Source organism: Stegodyphus dumicola, chromosome 7 (assembly GCF_044657685.1).
Source record: "Stegodyphus dumicola isolate Sdum_Otavi_A_Nest chromosome 7, ASM4465768v1".
Taxonomy (NCBI): domain Eukaryota; kingdom Metazoa; phylum Arthropoda; class Arachnida; order Araneae; family Eresidae; genus Stegodyphus; species Stegodyphus dumicola.
The window spans coordinates 57049155-57075542 of record NC_140774.1 but is presented as its reverse complement, the minus strand read 5'-3'; the positions used below and the strand labels follow the sequence as shown (position 1 = coordinate 57075542).

At 33.9% G+C, this 26388-nt stretch overlaps 2 protein-coding genes across 6 annotated transcripts in view; both read left to right on the top strand.

Annotated features, from left to right (window-relative positions):
- Mctp (multiple C2 domain and transmembrane region protein) overlaps positions 1-26388 on the top strand; it is a 312273-nt gene that overhangs the window by 272209 nt on the left and 13676 nt on the right. For all 5 annotated transcript variants that reach the window (XR_015042007.1, XM_085820253.1, XM_085820255.1 and 2 more), the window contains exons 11-16: positions 5015-5156; positions 11201-11303; positions 11960-12061; positions 13609-13683; positions 13766-13885; positions 21775-21903. Coding sequence is in view for 4 of the 5 variants with exons in the window: in XM_085820253.1 (XP_085676379.1) it covers positions 5015-5156; positions 11201-11303; positions 11960-12061; positions 13609-13683; positions 13766-13885; positions 21775-21903 (671 nt within the window). In the remaining variant the exon portion in view is untranslated. The remainder of the gene's footprint in view (positions 1-5014; positions 5157-11200; positions 11304-11959; positions 12062-13608; positions 13684-13765; positions 13886-21774; positions 21904-26388) is intronic.
- Positions 17889-18820, top strand: LOC146996188 (uncharacterized). The gene has a single exon (XM_085820257.1). It carries the CDS (start codon positions 18019-18021, stop codon positions 18814-18816), a length of 798 nt encoding a protein of 265 aa, XP_085676383.1. The 5' UTR covers positions 17889-18018; the 3' UTR covers positions 18817-18820.

The following is a 26388-nucleotide window of genomic DNA, read 5'->3' as shown; positions in this document are numbered from 1 at the left end:
AATTCAGTTCAACAGTAATGTCGCAAAATAATTTTAAAATGAGTATATCTTTAGAATTTCCGATAAACAGTTCTGTGCGCTGGAGATAAGAAGGTCCCTCCCCAGTGGAGTGTTGCCTTTGCTCGCTTTTAAATCGAGTTTGTTTATCAAAAAAACATTAAAGTTTTACAAAATATGAAATCGATAATAAAAGAAATTCCAAATTAGGGCTATCAAATGCCCATATTCTGTGAAAGTTACATTATTCAAAATTTGATGGCTCTAGGTACTGTTGCTTTATCACAATTCGAGAAACTTGCATACATTAATGCAGATTCTTCATTATTTAATTTCTTTAAATATTATACAGCGCGATAATATTTAGTGGCAACAATCTGAAAAGTGAAACAAGACAGAAAGTGAATCAACGCAAAATGCCAATATGAAATTAATAATCCTTCTGGGCAAATTGTGCCTTTAGACTAAAAATGAAGAGAGGAAGCAAGAGTAAATTTATCCCTTGTGCACCACTTGAAGCACATTCTATAAACAGATTAATGACCTTCAAAATCATTGACACTGCATAGTTAAATTATTTAGGGAAAATTCCCTGAAAAAACTCATTAAGGCACTTTTAATGTAAATACTTTGTTGTTTAATTTTCAAAGCAGTGTGGATGATAGTTTTCTTCCCCCCATTTCTGGACATTGAATAATAGATCAAGAGCGATGTTTTCTATGAATGCAAGAATAAGGTAAAATTAGTTATCATAGCAAAGCTACAATCCTTGTGGTTTACACATTTCCTTGAATTCTGTGGGTAAACTATGCTTTAAGATAGGGCTCATTCTGCACAGTTGAACTTTTAGACAAGGATTTCTGTATCAGATAATAATATCCTTATCTACTAAATTATAACTGTAATGAATCGATGGTGTAGACTTGCTGATTACTAAACTGTGCACATTGACTGATAAAGCCGTTTAGATGGAAATGGTGGACTTGCAGATAGAAAGTGGTCCGAGTTTGACTTAATTTTATTATTGGATAAAGCATTTTTAGAAACCCAATATTTGCTTCACACAGAATTATAGGTACAGTATGTATCTTACAATTTTAAAGCTTAGACCTTCTTCAAACAATGGGTGATACAGGAATCCGAGCAGCATATGAAAGCTAGAGCAGGAGAGAAGGGCAAAAGAGCAGCAAAAAAGAGTGTATAGTATGCAAGTGAGTGGTGTAACACCAGCGTGCCTGGATCATAGACCCTATTTCTAACTGAAAATAAGTTATTTAAAGTATAGTGTTGATTCCAGCATTATTTATAGTAAAATATTTTGTTAATCTAATTGGCTAAGAACTATACACAGTGCAGAAGGATAAAATGAGATGATACAGAATTAGTTTTCAGATATGATGCAGTTTCAAAAAAGTTATTACTATTTTAAGAATAGAAAAAATGCTCAAATTAAAATGACGAGTTACAGGGCTGATGCAAATTTAAATTAGAATATTGATTCAAATATATTTTATCTTACACACACACACACATATATATAATCCTTAGTGATGTCCTGTGGCCAAAACATTTGCCCAGAATGCTACCCTTTGAAAAACTTACAGGAATGGTAACCATTTGTTTCCGAGATGAAGTGTGCATAAGCATGTTTAAAACCTATTTTAAAAGTTAGAGTAAAAGATGCAGAGGATTTCATGACTTTTGAACTTCAAGAAGAGAGAAAGTGTCATTTATTTATTCTCAAAGCGCTCTTTACGCATATTAGCACACATACCAGCACATTGCTCTGGAACATGTTTGACAAAAATTGCACATCATTTTGTGCAAATTGTCAGGGCAAAATGCACTTTTTTTTTTTTTTTTTTTTTTATCTGTCAGATTGTTTGGAAGGTTGAATGTTCAAATCCAATTTAAACAGTTCCCTTATAATTGTTCTTATTGATCAAGGCATTGGTCCATTGAGATGCTTCTTCATCCATGCAGCAAGAACATCTTCATTTAGCTTTATTGCAAACTTTTTTCTCAATAATGTCTCTTCAGATTTTTTAGCCATATTATGCACATATACAAAACACACAAAGAGACCATCAACGAGTTTTTCTACTACATGATATAGTGTTGCACATCTGATCCGATGTGTCTATGGTCCCTTTTGTGGCTCAGTGTTTTGGCCCTTTAATAAATTGAACAATATTGTGAGATGCTGACCTTTTGTTGCTTGATTTAGAAACAGATGACCACTTATCTTTACCTTCAGCTAAATTTTACCTGATAAATAATAAATTTGTCAGGTTATTAAAAAAATTTCAGTAACCTGACAAATTTATTATTTATCAGGTAATATATTTTGGGTTCATATTTCAACTTCATATTTTTATCTTCCCCCTTTTTTTTCAAGCATTGTTTCTTCATCTTTATTGTGAAATGATAATTCCTCATTTTTATCTCTGTCACCCTTTGTTAATTCATGATTATCAACTTCTACAAAATGATGTTTCTCTGACTCAACACTTAGTTCTTTTAACAGATCTCCAATAGCCTCAGGTCTACCCCAAATATTTTCTCAGTGAAAACGCTTTGACATCTTCAAGGCAACAAAGAAATAAATTTTAAGTTGGATTTTGAAATTCAAACATTACAGCTAACCATTTCACTGTGAGACAAACATTGTTATAAGAATGCCACATGTGGAAATATTATAGGAAGAAGTAATGTCTTTATGTGTAGCAGCCAAGGTCGTACAAAAGTTGTTTTAGGACAAGGTTATGTGCTTCGTCCAGGAGATGAATGGTAGTATTCTAGGGTTAACTGTGGGTTTTTGGTGATGTTGTCCCTAATATGTGTAATATTTTATTCTTGATGAGGCATAATTTTTATTTTATTTATTTTATTGGGCACAAAATTAAATGTGTTTATGGAAATGAAGGCATTTTAATTTAACTGTATAATTTTTGTTGAAACAAAATGCAATAAAAAATAAAATTCCATTATTTAAATTACAGTAAATGTGCCTTTTTTCTTACAAAAAAAAGTGCAAACTAGTTTATCCAAATGCATTGCTAACACAAGTACAGCGCTTTGGAATTCTGCTGTGTAATATAGTTATAATATACTGTATATTTGTAATAATCTGCCAAGGTTATTGGAAAACTAGAAAGATTTGATGAAAAATTAAATTCTGTAACTTTTATTCTATTTTACCTCCCATTTCCTTCAAAATTGTCTCCTTATGTATGCATATGGAAATATCATTGGTTTTTCCATGCTTCAGGAGCATTATGAAAGTCATTATCTTTGAAGCTGTTGAAGATAATTTATGATTCCCATTGAATACCAAAGTTTCAAAATATCACCCTTTTACTGTCACTTTCAACCTAAACAAAGCAAAATTGCAGAGAACTAGATCAAATAGGGGGAATACAGATTGATAACTGTGTGTGTTTTTTTGTCAAAAACTGCGTAACGTTCAGGAATGTAGGGGCAAGAATTAAATAAACCTTCACAGCAGTCTGCTGCTGTAGTTTCAAATTTTCTATTAAATTGTCTTGATACACTTCGTGATTAATTTCAACATTGGCCATAAACTAATGGATTTTTAATATGATCTGAATTTTTGGGGAGGAGCTTGAAATGTGAATGCCATTGAAAAACATCTGTCAAATTTGAAATATTGTTGCCAAAAGCGATATGAAGGATATCAAGGATTTTGGTAGCAGTTATCAAGTTTTGCACAAGTTTAATACAAATATGTTGTGCTCTCTATTGCCAAAACTTCAGATGAAATAAAACAAGAAGTTAAAAAAAAAGTATGAAAGAAATTTTTGTTTATATATTAAACTTATGTGGTAGAACAGAGCAGACTGCAAAATTATAATCCTGGAATAATTTTGCCTTCATTCAACAAGATGGTCTCAATAATAACAATCTGGTAATTTTCTGATATACATCATATACAGTCAAAAATCGTTAATTCGGACACCCATAATTTGGAATGATCTATAATCCAGACCTCAAAGCTACAAACTTTCTGCGCATGCGTCCCGTTGACCTGTATGGCTGTGAATATGCATGTGCAAAATACGTTTACAAATGCGCATTTAATGTATAACGGACGGGATAAGCTAAGCTAAAATTATCTAATTATCTATTTCAGTTAATTTTGCAGATTGCGTTGTTCCTTAATCTTCGAATTGGATCCGGATTATTATTTTTTGCAGACTGTTAGAGCAATTTTATAAAAGTAAGCTTGAACTTTCGATTATGTCAAATAGAATTTCTGATATATATCTACTAATATGTAAAGGTTCTACAAAGCGAAAGTATGTTTTGAAGTCCATTAAACAAAAAGTGGAATTGCTGCAAAAAATGGATAAAGGCATATCCTTTGTTTATCTTTAACGCCGCGGAGCGCAATGAATTGGAAGTTGATCTGTCAGCACTATCCTTATCTTCAGGACAGATGTTTTTATTTTATTTGGCTTATTACTCCGTCTTTGATATGATTTAAATTCCTCGTCATTATAATTCACTTCCGATAGCGAAGAAAGTGACAGAGGTTATTGAAAACGAAAAAATTTCGATTGACAAATTGATCAGTATTCTCGACACAGCAATTATAGGACTTGAACAGTGGAACTTTGTAACTGAAGAAGAAATTATGTCTGTTTATAGAATTAAAGAGAATGTATTATCACATAAAAAATGAAGCAACTTAAACAACTTACATTGAAAGAAATGTTTAATAAAGTAAACAAATAAATATTAAGCTTTTTTTTTTCTAAATTTTGATACCCTTTAGATCATAATTGTTCTGTATTTCATAAATTACGGTTTCATATTTTTAACTTTATAATTTCTGCATGCCATCTTACCAGATTTAAACTTATGATCCATAATCCGGAAAAATCGATAATCCGGAATCGCCGAAGTCCCAACGAGTCCAAATTAATGACTTTTGACTGTATACTGTATATTTAAATTAACCTATATTGATAATGTGTAATATTCAATTTTCCAGTTTTCAAAGCTCAAGGCCTAGCAGCTGCTGATCTGTGTGGAAAAAGTGACCCTTTTTGTGTTGTTGAGTTGGTAAATGCCAGGTTACAGACTCATACAGAATACAAAACTTTAACACCTGAATGGAATAAAATATTTACGTTGTAAGTCAGCAATTTAAAAAAATTTAATACTTGCAATATTGGATTATATTTTTTGTAAAACAAGTATGGATACTACTTGATCATTAAGCAGAACTAAGAGATCTTTGCATTGCTGTTTATACATAAAAGTATTAAGTTATCTTTAACTTGCTATATTATAAATGTTGTAATTATAATAATTTTTATTATGAAGTTCTGTTAAAAAGTGTAAATGGATAGGAAAAAAAATTTATGCAATGTATAAATTATTATTCTGCACTTAAGTATATAATATAGCAAATGTTAACAGCAGTAATAGTGAATATGTTTACAGAATTGAATTTCAGTTGAGAATGTTATAATTTATGTGATTTAAATGCAGTTATTAAGTAGTAATAATATAAAAAAATTTAATTAAATTAAGAAATATACAGGGTGTCTCAGTACCATGTTTCAGATCTTCTAGCAGGGGTAGGAAGCACACCGGTGGATCAGAATCATATAGAAATGCAGGTTTGGAAATGATTTCCTAACACACTGGTGTACACAGAAACATCAGAAAATAAAAGATGCCAGGCAAGTTAATATCCATTTCAATAATAAATTTACATGAATAAAAGTAACATTAGTAAAAGATAATGTTTGAAGTTTCATTCACTGATTTCAGTGCATACATCACATAATGGAAATCTGAATAATCTGGAATACTCCAGGCATATCTTGAATTTGCCCAGTAGCTATTGTGATTTGTGCAACCAGCACCTCAGCATTGCCAATGAGGATGTCATAAACCCGTGCCTTTATACGCTTCCTTAAAAAGAAATCAAGACATTATTGGTCTGGCAATCGAGCAGGCCAATGCACCTGATCACCATGTCCGATCCACTGTTGGTCAGATCTAACATCTAGGTGGATACGAACATTATAGCAGAAATGGGCAGTGGCCTATCATGTTGGAACCACATTGTCTGTCCTATTGATACAGAAACCTATTACAGTAGAATTCCAGAAATCCGCAAAGCTTGGTACCAGAGATCGGGTGGATTTTAGGATTTTGCGGATTTCAGAACAGAAAAGATAAAGCATAATATTCAGACTGAAAGTGCAAAACGAATAAGGCATATTAGATACATTTAAATTAAATTATTCTATACATTATTGCAATAATTTATTATATGCATTAAATTATTATTACATATATAAATTGATTATATTATTCATTGTAATATATGTACACAGCATCAAGGTTTGCCGATTTCGCCTCATGCAAAGATTTCCGGTTTCGGATTCCGGTGTTGGAATCGCGTAAAATTTCAACAGCTTTTCTTTATTTTTCCGTATATCATACACAATTGTGTCACAATTCCATACCATTGTGCTATAAATCGAGGAGTAGCACCTGCTTCCATCTTTTGCAGAATTTGCACTTTTTGCATTACCGTCAGTGCAACGTGTTCACGTTTTTCAATGTTGCAAGCAGTAAAATCATGAGTGCGTTTCTTATCTGTCATTGTATTAAAAAGGGCTGAAATTTAAAATATTCTTAATTTATCTACAAAATATCCAGATTAAAAAAAAGGCAGCACTAAAGAGTCTCGGGAAATGAAATAACAAAGCTCAGAAAATACAACAACATGAATCGGGAACTTGAACAAAGAGTTGAGTGAATCGTCTGCTTTTTTACCTCGATGCAGATTAGAAGGAAAGACTTTTTTTTTAAACTTTTTATATCAATAATTTGTTATTTTCGTTTTGACCCGTTATTATTAATCGGTAATTATTTTTTCCTTCGATATTTTGTACTCAATGTTGCGGTTTCCGGAACCTATGAACTAATAAATTTACATGAATAAAAGTAACATGTTTATATTCTGAGAGGCAATGTAGATTTCTGGAGTTGGCAGATTTCAGGTCGCCGGATTTTTGGTGTTTGACAGTATTACATTGACTAAAAGTTGTAGTATTACTTGCTTCAGAAAGATCAAGTAGCTACAACCAGTTAGACGAAATGCAACAGGTAAGGTCCTGTGAGGCGATACCTCACAATGCCGGCCAAAACATTAACTGAAAACCAACTCTGTACTGCACAACATTGTACTGCATCAAGGTTCTCTACAGCCTAGAGATATGTGTTATGTGCATTGAATATTCCTTCCCTTGTGTAGGATGCCTCATCGGTGAACAACACATCAGCAGAGAATCTGTGATTTGTAGCTCACTTTTCAAGATATTATTGTGCAAAAGCAATAGCAGGTGTATAAATGCTCAGTTGAAGTGTCTGGTATTGCTGCACGTGATACGTATGCATTTAGTTTTCTCTGAGAATCCTCCAGATGATGGAAGGGGAAACCTCGACTGCGTGTGCTACACTTCGCATACTCAAACTTGAAGTCCCCTGCACCTGATGTAGCATTCTCTTTGATGTTTAAAGTCCATGCTGCTCATGCCCAGTTCATGGCATCTCTTTAAAAGGAATCTGTTTCAGCTAATATCCAGTGCAGCATTGTAAAATATTATGGCTGGGTGTATACCTCGTAGGATATTGTTCTGCATGCAAACACTTTGCGGCTGGCCCTTTACAGCCTGCAGCCTTATATGCCAAATGCGTATTGACTAACTCCACATTCATATAATTATTCATCATACTAATTCTGATTCCTTGTCCAAAATGATGATTCCTTGAAAGAACTCTCAGAACTTTTGTGCAACGCCATCTACTGCATGAGAAAAGCACCTCAGATCCTGCATTGTTATATGATTCAGAGTCGTTGGGTTGCACCATATCCCTCCTAGAAGTTTGGAAATGTATAATGTTAATATGTGTGTAATGTTTTCAGATTTCTTAGCTAAGCATGATACTGTTTTAATTTGTAGAATAAACTAAAGATCATAAGAAATATCAAATAGCTAAAATCTCAACAGAGAACTGACATTCTGCCCAGTTATGTAGGTGGCAAACAAGAGATTTTGTGCCTTGTAAAAATGGCAACCTTCCTAGGCTTGTGTGAACGATAAATGCGCTGGTAGTATAAAATAACAAAATTGCCATAAAAACAGAAAGATGAAATTATAGAATATTTCTTATGTTACTAAATATCTGCAGAACTGAGTTTTTAAGCATAATGAAAATAAGTCTTTGTATTTCTAATAAGACTAAATTTTCTTTTACATGTGGAAATTAGATGTACAAAGAATGCTTATGAAAATTCCATTTGCGTTACTGTGAGGAACATGAGGTTACTGTGTATTAATCACTGAGCTGGAGAGAGTTATCTACTTATAAATTCGTAAAGATTAAATTTCAAATGTATTTGTGATTTAAATTTTTCTAACTTGTTCTAATTCTGTAATAGAATATTTTCTTTGTATTGCTTCCAAACATTTTTTGAAGCTATTTTGACTGCTTGATTTTCAATTTTTGTGTTAAGTTTATCTCCCCCCCTCCCCCTCATTTATTACTGTAACCTTCCACCACACGTGTATGCGCAAAATTTACGACAAATTCAGTTTTTAATGCACACTTTTCGGATATCAAAGCTGAGACGTCTGAATGTCATTTCTATTCCTCCTTTCTACCCTTCCCCATATCATGGAATGTGCCAACAGGAAGTCATTTGACTTTTTTTTTTTTTTTTTTACTGGGCATTTGTGCTAGGTGGCAGCTTTTTTGTAAAAGTTACGACGCGCGCGCGTTTTCATGAGTGAAAATTCGGAAAATATTTTTTTCTCAAATATTTTATAATTTTATGTTATTAATTGCCATGTATTATTTTAATTTGAATACATTTGGCTCTGTAAATTTTATATCAGTTTTTATGGCAAAAATGCATGTACAACCAGCTGATTTTGCTTGCATTCGTCAAGAATTATCTGATGAAGAAGAGGAAGACAAGGAAACCTTTGGATGGGAAACAATAGCGATTTACATTCCTTATTTTCTTTTATTTCTATTTTTCTTTAAATAAATAAAAATATTAAAGTTAGTTTAAAGTCTGTTTTTGTAATCAGTAAGAAGTGAATTTCCTTGCAGAAGTAAGTAATGCTAAACTTACTTTTTTTCTTACCGAGGTGTTTTCCTTTTTTATTTGTCTATACTTGCCCTTGATGAATATTAAAATTAGCTTCGATTTTAAAATATAATTATTAAATAATAAATTTAAAATGTTCTATAATGAAATACATCATTGCATTTCCATTTCACTAACATAAGAATTTAAAAATAATATATTTATATTTGAAACCATTTGTATTTTGCAATAATAAGATTAATATTTTATTTCTTAACAAATTTATTATAAATATTCACTCATTTCTGTTGTTTTTCGTGCCAAAAACGGTAAAATAACAGATGTCGTAAAAAATACGACGCGCACGTTCTCATGTTAAATTGCCAAGTGTGTGTGCTGGAAGGTTAAGAATGTTGATTATTTAAACTATTTTCTGTTTATTGGTATTCTTTTTTGAGATTCTCACTTTCTCTTTTTTAAAAGTTGGTATTCACATTGCGAAATTGCTGACATATGTATATACATATATATTGTAAAATGTATGTTCTGATTATATGTGCAGTTTATACTGAAATGTGAAAAAGGAACATTCAAAATTTTGGCTAATTTACTATATAATTTAATATTTCTCAATCCGTATATTGCAGTATACTGGTATACAATGAAGTTTTACAAGGTATCATGAAATTTTAAAATTTAAATGGGCATTTAAAATGTTGCTTAAGTCTTCAATCTTAATAATTGTTCAAATCAATAATTTATCCGGGACAAAGTCTGAGATCTGGACTCATCGGGTCTTCGATGATTCCGGATTTTTCTGGATATAAGATCATTAGTTTAAATCTAGTAACATGACATGTACAAATTATAAAATAGCGATTTATGAAATAAGGAAGCATTTATGCTTTTAACCACTTGCGCTAAAAAACACGTCGAGATGCTTTTGTCTCAAACCGCGAGCGACATGAACACCACTTTGATAGACATTTATCGCAAAAATGAAAATAACGTGGTGCAAACGTCAAGTTCCATTATTCAAATTTTGATTTATGATGTCAAGAATTCTCACTAATTTTTTTTTTTTTTTCCTAAATTTCTCAGACACCTTTCTGTCATTTCCTTCACTATTGGTAGCATTATTTTCTGGATTTAGAACCATACTACAGACTTTGCTGCCCATTAGTTGACTGATGATTAGGTCATAGTCATTGCAATGAAAAACTTCTGTTATTCTATCTTTCATTACCATTTCTCCACAAATTCCATTAATTGGAAAATTTCCCTTTTTGCTATGTCTGAAAAACCTTCAAACTTCCAGCTATTTTTATAAAGGATTATCTAGTGTCTGCTGTAAACTATTGGTGATGTATTATGAGGTTGCAGATTAAAGATGTGTTGTTTGGCTAAATTTTTGTCTTGCTTCCATCACATGCTCACAATGTTAACGCTGAACTACTATGTTTGAGTTATTTATAATGCATAACAGCTATTTCTAGCTCATGCGTAAGGCTTATTAGTGTCAGGAGTAAATAAATTTCTACTTTAAGCTTATCCAAGTCCAGTGCTAGACATTTTACAGCCTGGTGCAGTCTCTACAATTCCATAATTCTGCTGTCAAGCATCTTCCCAGAAACCGAAGAGAAGAAAGACTGCTGCATATCGTAGTCAATCTGCATGTTGGTCTCTCAACATAAAGCAAGCTTAGTTTTTATATTAAACAGGAATGAAAATGATTTCATCTATTAGTAGTAAATATTTGCTGTGAATAGATTGCATCAAATTAGAAATTGAGAATTGGTTATTTTGCCAAATTGTACAAATGATAAATAGTATTGTAATGTCTAAGGTGGTAATTTTTTTTTTTTTTTTACTGTCCACGGTTTCTATTATCAAACATTTTCTTACGATGAAAATCAGTATGCATATAAAATTTCTCTGAACGTATCTGAAATACCTGTAAATCTGTTGATTTATTATGACAATATTCTTTATTGTGAAAGATTATTGAAATATCTAGTCATAATTTAATATTCAACTAAGTTTGATATAATCTTACAGCCAGATCACCGATATTCATTCTGTGCTGGAAGTTACAGTTTATGATGAAGACAGAGACAAAAGGTGTGAATTTTTAGGAAAAGTTGGCATTCCTCTTCTGAAGGTACTGAAGCTCTCTTTTTATTCCGATTTTCATTGCCTTTAGAGTTAAATTTAATTCACAGCTAATTATGGTGTTGTAAGAGAGAAGTACATTTATAAATTGTAAATATCCATTTTCCAATTAAACATTTTAAATAAACCTGAAATATTTTAATGTAATATTTAACTCTTCGTTTTTTTGTCTTATGAAAGGTTTTACATATACACTTTTGCAAAACAAGGGAAACTTGTGTTCACATAAATTATTCTTCAATATGTGCTGCTTCATGATTTTATATAAATAAAATTGCTAATGCTAGATAACTGTGCAATTGAGTTATTTGAGTAATTTTAGTTATTTTGCAATGATTCTAAAATATGTTACCTTGAAAGATTAAAAATTATATAATAAAAATTACTAATAGCATGTTCTGGTAAATTATTATGAAAACTTATTTAAATTCTAGAATGAAATAAATTTTCATGATAAAAAATAATTTTCAAATAATTAATAAATAACAAATTTTCTGTTATGATGGACGTACAATGGATAATTGAATGTGTTGTAAATCTAGGTCTCCTCTTGCATTAAATTTTTTTTTTTTTTATTATTTATTTTAATCTATTTTATCGTTTTTCTGCTAAAAGTTCTTGAAAGTATGCTTTTCTATTATATAGATAAGAAATGGAGAGAAAAAATGGTATGTTTTAAAAGATAAAAAGCTCAGGACAAGAGTAAAAGGACAAATACTACTGGAACTCCATGCATTTTATAATCCTGTAAGTAAAGCCTTTGAATGTTTGAAAATGTTATTTTTTTATTTTTCTTAAACTATACAGATTCTCACTCTTTTAAATTGTAAATAATATGAAAAGACCCATTTTATTTTGATTTTGGATAGTGAATGCATTATTATTTATGTATTATTGTTTTTTAAATAATCAATCCATATTTTATTTTGAATGCTACATATTATTATTATAGCATTATAAATAGTTGTAAATCATTCTCAAACTTTTAGAACAAGTCAAGTAGTCTTAGGTTAAAATGCTTTGCTATTATTTTCTTGTGCTGAACTCATTTTTTTAATTCCATATCTGACTATTCACAATGATTTATTAATTGCCTTTTTACAGGACTCACCATATTTAGCATATTATGAGATACAGAATGTTTTGATGTTTCAAATCATTGGGAGGCATGGCATGGAGATTTTTTCTTTCATTTAAAAACAATTTCATTATAATTTAGAAAATGATTTAAAATATTGCATGGATAATCTGACTTAAATTATTATCTAAATTGTTTAAATAAGCAATCTAAATTAATAAGGGAGACTAAATATAAATTTATTCTAAAATGTAGTGCTACATCATAATTCAATAAATCTGCCATAAAGAATCTGTAACCACTTTATTTGTACCTATATATTGTTACGAATTTATACATAGATTTTAGTGTAATTATATGTGAAATTGTCATATTTTTCTGTGTAATGTAACACAAAAAAAATTTGGGGACCAGCTGTGTAAGAATACAGAGGCAAATCTATTTAACATTGAGTAAGTAGGTATCTCAGTAATTTGGTGAGGTATCGCCAAGCTGGCAATGCTTTTGGTAGCTTATTTCTGTCTCTAAAATTGGAGAGAGATTGCCAGACTTGGCGACATTTTGGTCCGGTTCCTGTATCACTGTAATAGGTGATATAATTGATCAGCTGCAACCGTAATTTGACCCTGATATTGTCATCCAGTAATTTTGAGTAGAAATTTCTTGGCGGCTGGGTGAAAACTATATAAGGCCAGTGAGAGCATCTGCTCTCAGTTGTTGTTAGCAACACAAGTTTGGAGTACTGAGATATCTTTGAGTAGCTTTCTCTTTAGCTGCACTTTTTATTGCATTGTGTTTAACATTCATGGTAGTTTGAACTGTAACTACTAATTGTATTCTGTGATACTGTGAAGAGTTGTATGACTATTTCTGTGGAAAGTTCCAAATCTCCAAAGTGTTCTTTTAATAGAAGTAAATTTTGTCAACCTATCATCGGAGAGGTGTGCATTCAATCTATTACAAACACATATGAAAATATGAAGCTGAATATTACATTTAAATATTCAGTACACATTAAACAATGTTGAATATTTACATATCATTTACAATAAACTCAAATAAATTCGATATAAAAATTATAATTTTGAGAAGAGTAAATGTTTTGTTCCAAGTTTTTAGTATTTATTTCTGCAGTATTTTGAATAGTTTTGCATTTTTAATAAATATGAACTTTCATTTTATTTCCTAGAAAAATTTTACTGTTTTTTCTTTCTAGATTAGAGCTAGCATTATTACATTTACTCCTAAAGAATCAAAATATATGCAGCAAGAACAAAGATTTAAAAGATCTGTGAGTAATATAAAAAGTACTGTAATTTTTTATTTATTTCCATTTCATTTATGAATACTCACATTTTTGTTTTTCCTCACAGATATTTGTGAAGAATGTTAATAGGGTAAAGCTTATGCTTTTTGGAATTGTAGAAGTGATTAGATTTCTCAATAGCTGTTTTTTATGGGAATCAACTTTGCGCAGCATTACTTCTTTTATAGTAAGTTATTTTAATAAATTTGTCTCTAAACTAATGATTTACTAATAAGAATTTCTATTTCTAGCTAAAAGCAATTGTTTCAGTAATATTATGATTTTTACTTTTTCCAAAAAACTGCATAACCAATCAATATGAAACTTCAAATATTGTTATTTGAAGGTATGCATTTAGGATTGTGGTGATTTAAAACAACAGCACTCTCAAAGTTATGACTACGATGAAAAAAATTGGGAAAATTATTATATGATATGTAACATCATATAATATTGTTACGAAATGTACAGGCACGGTAAATGGCTTCCCGGCAAAGCAGTTTTAGGGTTGCCATAAAATGGCAAGGTAAGGCAGGTTGCCACATCTAGCAAGAAATCGCCCATTTGGCGACAAAATTGGTGATATGCCATAGACCAATGGAGAACCTTCTGGAACGAATTCTTACCAGTTTAGGCCGGAATGTTCTCGAACACAAGCCGAAAGCTATATAAACCCTGCTGGTTCGCAGTCAGTGTGTGTGTGTGCACCTCGTCTATAGTGCAAGATAGTTAGTCAGTCTGTGCGGAGTCGAATGAATTGACAGCCGGGCAGCGAGGGCCAAGTGGGTCATCGAGTGCATCGAAAGAGTCTCTTAGCGTATTGTCGAGAGAGTATGTTGAGCTCCTGGAACGACTGAACCGAAGAGTCAGGAACTGTACTCTGTGTGGTTGTCGAGTGCATTGCAAGTTGTAGTGTGGAGAGTCTCAAGAGTATGTGGAGTTCCGAGAACGACCAAGCAGAGATAGGAGCTGCACTCTGGTGCTTTGCAGTAAAGCTGTCTCCACTATTATAGCCTGATAACCTGAAGGCTGTGTCGCTGATTGTTTCAGTGAGTGTATCGTAGATCTTCGACAACTGTAAAAAGTGTTTTGGAGCTGTCTTGAATTATATTGGTAAATAAAGTGTGTTTCAATATTCCATCAAGTGCTGTTGTCATTATTCACTCCAAATCTATTCGAACCCCATATGAATGTGAAGGAAGAAAATAACATTACGACTGGTGTCGGGAAAAAACAATATTTTTTCCTTCTTTAATATCATACTATACTAATAGTATAGTATCTTTCCTTAATATCATGACTGTATAGAATGTCAGCTAAATATAAACTAGAGTTGTCCAAATTATTTTGGTAAAATGTATTTTGCTTTGTTCTTAAAATTTATGTACTTTCGCTACAAGAAAGTTTATATATATATATATATACTCATATAATGGGAAGAAATTTCCTCCCATTAAATTTAGCTATATTAAATAGTCTCCTAATTTGATTAATTATCCATTTATTTATGATTACATTTTAATAATAAATTCCTTTCCATCCCTTATGGAATGGAGAGGGAGAGAATTTAACCCTTTCCATTTACAACTCCAATTTTAATAATATTAAATATGAATCTGTGAAGTAAATATCCTATAAAGTATTTCTGATTCTTGGTGAATTGTGTATAGAAGAAAAAAAAGCTTTTAGCTCAAGTGCTAAAAATTTTTATCTCAATTAACAGTTTAGATTCAATATATTATCAAAAAAAAAAAAAAAGATGAAGCTATTATTCCCCTTTTTTATTACTTAAAAGTGATATAAATGAATTATTGTAGTAGAGCTAGATTTTGAATAACAACTACTTTCTCAGTGGAAGTTAAGTTTCATTTTACAATTAAATATTTATAAATCTAAAAATAAGATATGTATGTATTTTAATTCACAATAATTCATCTGACCTGTTGGCTAACAGAATATGATTAATATGAGCTTATGGATTATGTAGACCAGACTTATTAAAGCATTTTTTCACTTAACTGAATATTTTTAACGCTATTTTCCCCATATATTAATGATGAAAATGAAATTATTCTGTTAAAAGAGTTGATATAAATTACTATAATCACCCAAATTGGTGATGCTTTCTCTTGAAATGTTCTAAAAATCATACCCATCTGACATTTGCAATATACAGTAGACACCGCTAATGTTATCTTTCAGATTTTGTTATAATTCAGTTTTTGTGATTAAAATACTATATAATAATTTTTTAAAACTGAAATAAATTAAAATGCATTATAAAAATCATCAAATTGCAGAGGAATGTAACCAAATAATTAAGCATCCAAACACCTTGGTTTCGATTTTAGTCAAATTGAGCAAAGAAACAGCTTGAGTTTGACACAAATTTCAGTAATTCTGTCGATCTTGAGGGGATCAGACACATATCAGTCTTTGTCAGGAGCAAAAACATAGGTTGCGTAAAGGCCAAACTGTAGTTGCTTTTTTTTTTTTTTTTTTTTTTTTTTTTTTGCCTATTTTAAAATTTTACATTGACGAGTTCTCTCCCAGTGAGAGATATCTTCCGAGTTGGTTATAAGTACCCAGCATCAGTCAAGTAATTTCGAGAAACATTTATGAAGCGTTCATAAATGAACAAGCAACAAAGATATTACTAGCACTTCATAAACAAACTTTTGCATTTTCCTAGTTAAAATGCTGTGAAAGTGCCTATTTATGTTTTTAAGAATATTTATATTAAATTCTTTTGCTATTTTTTAAGGATGGTTTTTCACATCATTTAATGTTATCAAAATAGCTGTGGACAAATGTGATCACATTAAGTGGTTTCCTTACTGTAGCATTTAAAAAAACATGTTAAAGCATAATTATTTAATTTCATCATAGGTCAGTTAATTCAGTTAATTATCCACTTTATAGAATTCCTTCAACATATCTATTCTGAGCCCATTTTATGTTCAGTTCAAATTTTTTAACCATACAATAACTCTTAAAGTAGAGGGTTATCATTTGTTCAGGGCTATGTTTGACTTAATTTTGATATATAAAATGTTGTTCCTGAAAATTACAGATAATACATGAAATTATGATTATACTGTTTTGCAGTTTTATGTATTTTTAATCTGTGTGCAGAAGAATACTAAACATAAAATCCACTAACTGGAAACTGCTCTTGAGTGAAACTATAGAGCTTTTCTCAAACTTGAATACAAGGCATTAATTGCTTTAAATAATATTAGCCTTAATAATTATTTTAATAATCTGCAAATTAATTAAATCATTCTAAATTATAGACTATTTTATGAATACAATAAAATAATTTACAAAGTAAGCTAATAAAAAGAAAAGAGGAATCAAGTTGAGAAAAGATGATGAATAAACTTGTGGAGAACTCTTTATTATTATTATTTGTCCGCTGCCCCGAGAGAGGGTGCTACCAGCTTTCTTCCTCTTCCTCTCTGGAGGAAAATTCGAACTGGTTACTCGGTTCCTGGCTGCCGTCGGTGAAGCACGCACTAACCTCTCTTTCCCTCCGTGGTGTTATCGTAGCTGTAATATGACTTTCTTGATTTTTACTCATGCGGACTTGCGAACTGAAAAATGCTCATCTTGTAACTACATGCAATGTGATTGTGTATAAGTGAATATATGTTAAAATATATATCATCCTAGAATTAAATATAAATGTTAATATTACCGAGTCAGATTTTGTTAACATTCAACGTGAAATCAAAAATGTCATCCATCAACAATAGCCATAAATGGTGACTCGTCAAGTTAGTGAACACGTGCCTCCTGTAACCTGCTTGCATCCTCAAGTTCTGTGATTATAACGTGCTATGAAGTGAAAATTATTTCTGTTGATGCAAACTACTAGCGTAATCCATCATTATTTTCTTGTCATCAGCAATATAGTGTGAAAAACAGTTGTGCCTGCTTAACAACGTGCTTGTGAATTATCATGTGTCTCATGCAAATCGTCAAAGTGAAGTGATCTCCATATAAATCGTACGACGTGGTTACATATCATAAAATAAGTTTTTTTCGGAATATTTTTTCTATAAGTGAATTGTGTTGTGCCAAATCTGCTGCTGACTGAGCAAATATTTCTCGTATAATTTGGAGGTAAGCCACGCAAATTCTTAGTATTACTTATGCTTATATTCGGATAGCTTACCTGCAAAAGTGTTTCTCTCACGTTAATGTTTACATTAACTTTATTTATTTTGCACTAGTGTCGTATGTGAACTTATTAGTGACTGATTATTGTGTATTTATTTGTGTCATATTGGCAATATATATTTGTTTTTGTGAATCATGGCTCCACCACAACCCATCGCAGACGATCTTAATATTTCACGTGTTTCCGTCAAACCTCCCCCATTTTGGAAGGTCAACCCTACTTTGTGGTTTGCACAACTAGAGGCCCAGTTTGATATCGCCGGAATCACTGTTGACTCCACGAAATTCAATCATGTGATATCTGCAATCGAATCTGATATTCTCAATAGCGTTTGTGATATCATTTTACACCCACTTGTGACTGGCAAATATGATACACTAAAAACACGCTTAATTGAATTGCATTCTGAAAGCGAGGGGTCAAAGATACGTACACTTCTTCAAGGGCTAGAACTTGGCGATCAACGCCCATCACAATTACTTTGCCGTATGCGAAACCTCGCTGGAAAGACCGTTGGAGAACCTTTGTTGAAATCCCTATGGATATCTCGTCTCCCGCAAAATACACAAAGTATTCTTGCTGCCTTAAGTGATGATCTTCCAAAACTAGCAGTTGTAGCTGATAAAATTACAGATCTCACAACTCTCCCGCACATAAATAGTGCTGCTACGTCATCTACCTCTCCCATTGAACAGCAAATTGCAGAGCTGACAAAGCAGGTAAATGAACTTTCGCTAGCCCTCAAAAACAGCCGTGAGCGTTCCTGTGAACGAAGAGACTATTCCCAACGCAACAGTAGGCGTCATAGATCTAGTGGACGCTATCGACAGTATAAAGAACCGTGCAACAACATCTGTTTCTACCATACTAATCTTGGTTCCAAGGTACGAAAATGTGTTTCTCCGTGCAATTTCCAGCAGTCGGAAAACTAGATCGGCGATCGCTTGCCGGCCAACGTTGCGACCGCCACATCAATCGAATTCTTTTGGCCGATTCATCTTCAAAGCTGACTTTTTTAATTGACACCGGAGCCGATTTATCTGTCATTCCCAAGAGTTACAGTCAGCATAGCAGCTGCATTGGAATTCTTTTCCGCTAACTGCACTAAAATTGCAACATATGGCACCAAACTTTTGACCATCAATTTAAACTTACGTCGCTCATTTACTTGGCCTTTTATCCTGGCAGACGTCAATCAACCCATCATAGGTGTTGACTTTCTCACAAAGTTCAACTTACTCATAGACGTTAAAAACAACCGTTTAATTGATGGACAAACAAAACTATATTCTTGCGGTAGACTTCCTTATGTGAACCCACTCAGTACTAGCATTCATATTTTGATGGGTAACTCAAAATTTGACAAAATTCTTGCCGATTACCCTAGCTTGACGAATCCTTTGCAAACTTTTGAGAGGCCACTAATGTCAACAATTTTCCATCACATTGAAACTAAAGGACCTCTTATTTTCTCCAAACCTAGAAGATTATCTCCAGAATTACTTCAAGCTGCACGTCAAGAGTTTGATTTTCTCCTATCAAAAGACATTATTCAGCCTTCAAAAAGTTCTTGGGCAAGCCCCCTGCACATGGTTCGTAAGGCTAATGGTGACTGGCAACCGTGCGGGGATTATCGTCGCTTAAATGCCGTTACAATTCCGGATCGCTATCTCGTACCCTATATTCAGAATTGCACTCAAATGTTTTCAGGAAAGAACATATTTTCAACACTTGATTTAGCACGTGCCTATCATCAAATTCCTGTTAACCCCGCAGACATTTCGAAAACTGCCGTCACAAACCCTTTTGGTCTTTTTGAATTTTTGGCTATGCCGTTTGGTTTACGAAATTCAGACCAAACTTTCCAACGTTTTATACGTGAAGTTTTATTTGGATTGGATTTTTGCATCCCTTATTTTGACGACACCCTTATTGCATTGCCTAGCGAAGAAGAGCACATCCGTCATCTTCGTCAAGTGTTTGATCGTTTGAATAAACATGGTTTGACATTAAACCCTAATATATGTGTACTCAGAAAACCATCTGTTCCATTTTTAGGTTGCCTCATTACTGCCTCAGGTGTAAAACCCCTGCCTGAGAAAACAAAAGCAATTGCCGACTTCCCAAAACCTTATCACTATTGTCGAGCTCAGACGTTTTTTAGCCATGATAAACTTTTATCGCTGCTTCTTACCAAAGGCAGCCGAGACCCAAGCTTCACTGAATGAACTCTTAAAAGACTCACGTAAAAATGATAAATGCCCTGTTCCTTGGAACGACGAACTTAATCAAGCATTTGAAAAATGTAAACACGACCTTAGTAATGCTGCAACTCTCTCCTATCACTCTTCTAACCAAAAGCTGAGTGTTATAGTCGACGCTTCTGACATTTCCATCGGAGCTGTCTTAAACGTTTGACATTCTAATGACTACCAGCCGCTAGGATTTTTCTCACTTAAGCTGTCCCCTACAGAATAAAAATACAGCACGTATGACAGAGAATTATTAGCTATTTATGCAGCTATTAAGTATTTCAGGCATAATCTTGAAGGTCAACACTTCACTATATTTACTGATCACCGACCTCTAACTTATGCATTCACATCAAAATCAAATTCTGCTTCCCCGAGACAAATTCGGCATTTAAATTATATAGCTCAATTCAGCACTGATATTCAGCATATATCAGGTTCCAGCAATGTCGTCGCGGATACTCTCTCACGTATTCAGGGCATTGATGCCAATGCACCATTGGATTTCACGCTCATTGCTCGCAAGCCACTGATGAGGACTTAAAACGTCTGAGGGAAGACCCAAACTGCTCGCTGAAATTCCAGTCATTACAACTTACTCGGGACCTCCAACTATTGTGCAATACCTCCAACAACAGACTGCGATCTTATGTACCACTTGAGTTCAGGAAAAAAGTTTTTGACTGTTTTCACAACCTACCGCACCCAGGTATCCGGGCTTCCAAAAAGCTCATACAAGAAAGATTCGTTTGGCCATCCATGCTAAAGGACATTGCCAACTGGACTCTTTCCTGCATCATGTGCCCACGTTCAAAAGTTACCAGGCACACATATAGCCCTTTGGAAAAAATTGCGATGCCATCCGAACGATTCGACCATAGACATCGTCGGTCTTCTGCCACCATCTGACAGTTATCGATATCTACTCACCTGCATTGACAGATTTACTCGTTGGCCTGAAGCTTTTCCCATTCAGGACATCTCTGCTGACTCTGTGGCTCGACAATTTTTCACCGGTTGGATTACACGATTTGGTGTACCATCAGTTGTGACTACTGATCAAGGTCGACTATTCCAGTCACACCTTTTCGCTTCTCTGGGAATACTGTGGAGAACTCTTTATTATTATTATTTGTCCACTGCCCCAAGAGAGGGCGCTACCAGCTTTCTCCCTCTTTCTCTCTGGAGGAAAATTCGAACTGGTTACTCGGTTCCTGGCTGCCGTCGGTGAAGCACGCACTCACCTCTCTTTCCCTCCGTGGTGTTATCGTAGCTGTAATACGACTTTCTTGATTTTTACTCATGCGGACTTGCGAACTGAAAAATGCTCATCTTGTAACTAACTACATGCAATGTGATTGTGTATAAGTGAATATATGTTAAAATATATATCATCCTAGAATTAAATATAAATGTTAATATTACCGAGTCAGATTTTGTTAACATTCAACGTGCAATCAAAAATGGCATCCATCAACAACAGCCATAAATTTACAAAGTTGGCCTTTTTTGCATACATAATTTTCGACCAAAATAAATATCAATTAGAATTTTTTGCCTGTACTAACTGATTATATGATTTTTGCTGTAATTATCAAGTGCTTATTTTTTATTAATTTCTTTTCATCTTCAAACTAGGTATTCCTTGTGATAACATATACATTTGAGTTTTATATGTTGCCAATCGCCTTGTTAATATTGTATGTAAAGAATTATGTTATATATGCACTTACTGGAAGACTGGTGGTAACTAAGGATGAGGATGAGGTAATGAAACAAATTTCTTTTTAAATTTTATTTCATGTAGCATCAAAATTTTTATTTGTTACAAAGTAAAATAAATTTCTTGGAATTTTCATCTTGCTTTGGTTTTAAAAGAACATTAAGTATTTTAAATAACATTTTTCAATTTTAGACATATTTTTGATAACTTTTAAAAATTATAGACAGTCATCTTTCATCGTATTCTCTGAAGAACTGTATATGTATATAACAATGTTTTGCATATGTATTAGTGCATACTGTAAATTTCATGTCAGTTATAATTAGACTCAACATTTTCTGAGTATCTGTCTGTACTACAACAAATGTTCAAATGTAAACTTTTAAGTTTTTTTAACACTTTATTGCACTATTCAACACTGAAATTATAATACCAAGAACAAAGTGCCACAGAAATTTGAAATTGACAATTTGATATATATGTGGACCATACGCAAATGATAAAAAATTTGGAAGAAAAACATTCAAATTGTTTAAATTTAAACGTGAAATAAGCCCTTGTGTATAGAAATACACACTTTTGCTGTAATTACAGCAATAACTGGTCAACAAGCAAACTATTCTCAATAAACTTGAACGTTCTAGCTGCATGAAAGGCATCTCTCCTTCTATGTGTAGTAGAAATGTCAGCCAGTTTATAGCATTTAATTACTTTCAAATTGGGAAAATTTAATTTTTCATTAACTAGAATTATGCTATGTATTTTTAAAGAATATGGCACAAAGTTAATGGGCAAAATTGGTCATCAATATAATTCTGCTACATGGAAGAAAAGCTCACGTCAGATATATCAGCGTTTCCCAACCTTTTTTGGTCAAGGCACACTTGTCGCGGGGAAAAAAATCACGAGGCACACCACCATTAGAAAATGTTAAAAAATTAACTCTGTGCCTATATTGACTATAATAAAGTAATTCTCTTGAATAGGAATCAAATAAGCACAAAGAAAGTATTTTATAATTATGTACTTTATTATGAAATATTAAGTAAACAGAATAGTGAAAAATTATAAAATACTTTCAGTGCGAAACCTGGGCCTGTTTGGCTGAACACAAAGCTGATATTCTGGCTGGAATCGAAGAAAGACACACACGTAGCTCTTCGTCAACAGTTCTCAGTCTCTCTCTGTATTTGGTTTTCATAGCAATCATGCTTGAAAAGCTAATCTCACACAGATATGTAGTGGGAAAAGGGAGCAATGTCAAAATAGCTTTGTTTGCCAGAAGGAGAAACTCCTTGGCAGTATCCAACCAAAAACTGTCCAAAGGTAGATCAGCAAATCTTAGCTTGCAACCACGATTTTGTCTCAGTTCAATTAGTTCCTCCTGCTCCTGTAAAGTCATTTCCTTTCCAACAACTGATGCTGAGCTATAAGGGTCCCTAACCCAGTCAAGACATTCAGTGGAGACTGAAGAGAAATAAAATGATAACTTCTCCTCAAGAGTTTTTAAATGCTTAACTATTATCTCACACAGTGCAGCAGTGTGAACTCCTTGCCATTGCATGGTGAGTGTGAACATTTCAAGATTGCCACTTTCCACGTGTTGATGCCAGAGTTGCACCTTTGAACGGAATCCATTTTTATTTTATCTGTACTTGTAAGCAGGTTTTCATTTCGGCCTTGCATTCGGGTGTTCAATTCATTCAGATGATGAAATATATCTGCCAGGTATGCCAGCCTTGCACACCACTCATCACTTGCAAGCTGCTTTGCGTAATCTGACCCCTCATTTGTCAGAAACACTTTAAGTTCCTCCCGCAGCTCATACACACGAACCAAGACCTTGCCACGCGACAACCACCGGACCTCCGTATGAAACAGCAAGGTTTTATGCTTTGCTCCCATCTCCTCACACAAAGCTGCAAATATGCGACTTTTCATGGGTCGTGACTTTACAATGTTTACCATGCGCACAACATCATCCAACGCATGAACTAAGGCTGATGGTAAAGTCTTGGCTACGAGGGCCTCGCGGTGTAAAAAACAATGCGTAATAATCACATCTGGATTTCTTTCCTTCACTCTGCTTACAAAGCCTTTGGTGCGCCCGACCATGGCTGCAGCTCCATCGGTGCAGACACTTGTGCAGTTTTCCCACTTAAGTCCTCCTTGTTCAAGGTATTCTGATGTGACCCGAAAAATTTCTTCTCCTGTTGTTTTTTCTATCAATACCTTGCAAAAAAAGAAGTTTTCTCTAATTGCATCACCATCAACAAAACGCACATTAGCTAAGAGTTGAGCATGTCCACTGATATCAGTAGACTCGTCAAGTTGCAATGCAAATTTCTCACTGATACGGATCTTTTCCAAAACCACACTTTCGATGTCTGCAGACATGTCATTAATACGTCTGGAAATTGTGTTGTTTGAGAGAGGGACTTTGGCTATTTCCTTTGCTGCTTCAGGTCCGAGCATCTCCTCTACAACAGCTTTGCAGGCAGGAAGTATTAATGTCTCTGCCACAGTGTGCGACTTTTTTGTCTTGGCTATAAGTTCAGCAACTTGATAGCTAGCTTTAAGAGCTCTTTCATTTACCTTTGTTGTTTTTCTCATAAAAGTTGCCTGTTTCTCCATGTTGTCACGCAGGCGAGCAAAATAGTCCACATTCTTGTTTTGAAGCAAAGGGTGTTTCGTTTGGAGATGGCATTTAAGTTTGCTTGGGACCATAGCACTGTTAGCTAGCTTTTCACCACACACCACGCACAGTGGAGTTGGTTTGTGTTCATCTCCAGTGAAAGTAAATCCAACTGACATATAGCTTTCGCTATATTGCCTTGCGCCAGAGAATTTAACCATCTTTGCTTTCTTTTGACCCCCACTCATACTCGGGCTCTCATCTGGCTCCAGATTTTGTTCAGAGTCCAGTTCTTTCCTTTTCAAAAACTTGTCCATCACTGCAGTATCAGTGTCTCTCTCCTCACAGCAGCCGTTGTCTCTCTGACACTGTGTGAGGCGTCTGCCTGCGTCTCATGGGGGCGGGGACACGGCGGACACTTGTCAAGATTGGCAGGGGGAGGAGTTATAGCACTGCACAGCGCCGTGACCACCTATGACACTGGCGGCGGGAGTGACGGGAGGAGTTATAGCGGGCGAACAGCACCGTGACACCCAGACCCGGCGGCACACCACGGTGCTTCAGACGGCACACTGGTGTGCCGCGGAACAGCGGTTGGGAACCGCTGAGATATATTATTCTAGGTATAGATATATGTGGGGGGTATAAATATCTTATCAGGTTTTGAAATACTATGGGCCATATTAAAAGTACACTTTGGGTTAAGTTTTAATTTTATTTTTATTAGGTTTTAATTTTATTATTGTGCACTTGCACATGCATATGCATTAACTGCCATAAAAATCTGCATACCAAGAAAGAGCAGTCAGAATCAAGCGAAATTTTATATATATGAGTGTGACATTTATATAAGCAAGTGGTTGCAGAATCAAAGCAAAGCGATCATTTATTACAGGAAAAACTGCAAATTAATGGTGGTTCTTGTGTTTTGTTAGGGTATTTCTAGTGTGAATACACAATGTAATATGAGCAAGCATTGAGGCTTGCAGATCCCATATGGTGTCCTGCATCATGTCATTTTACAGTTGCTGTAAATGTGCATCTAATTCAGCCATACTCCAAGGCTGTCCACCTTCTTACTCAAGTATTCTCAGTTGATAACATTGTACTGTCAAAAATGCCTCCTGGAAGCTTTACCATGAGTGGCAACATGTCTAGCTGAAAAAATGTTGCGTGCACCTTGGATTGTCTTGATGCCATGGATCATCAATATTAGAGTTGACCAGTTGTCGTATGCGATGACATCCATACTATCATACCGGATATGGGAGTAGTGTGCCATAGTGAAATGAAGGCAGAATTGAAGTGTTCACTGCAGGGCTTGCACGTACATACACAGCCGTCATTACTTCTCAAACTGAATCTTGTTTCGTTGTTGAAGGAAACCTGGTTTCCTTTGGTTTCAGTCAAACCCCATCAAGCACAAAACCACTCTGAAAGGTGAGTGGGTGTTATTGGCAGCACGCATAATCAGTTACTGCGATACCAAATGTTCTTCAGCCAGGCATCTTGCGATAGTACTGACAGACACAAGGGCTTTCTATAGAAAGTGTTGCATATCTGAATGGCAAACAATAATGTAGTTGGCATTCTGTATGTGTATTGAGTGATACTCCAGTCTTCTCAACTATTGGTCTGCCAAGGACATCTTGAGCCTGGCCACTGTGTATGTGACCTTTCTGTTCCATTAGTCATATCACTTCCCCATTAAAATCAGAATGGCATAGGTGGCAGCTATTCGCTAAGCTGACCACCCAGCTTCCATCATCTTGATGACTCTTCTGCTGTTGAACTCTGACAGCTGATCATATTGTCTTCAATGGTGGTGTAATGGTATCCCTAATAAAAAAAAAAGTGTCCTGTTATAACAAATTAAATGCAGACAAAATGTCTC

What these genes read in the sequence shown, in the direction of transcription:
- LOC146996188 (XM_085820257.1), top strand. Translation starts at nt 18,019, where the DNA reads ATGGCTCCACCACAACCCATCGCAGACGATCTTAATATTTCACGTGTT.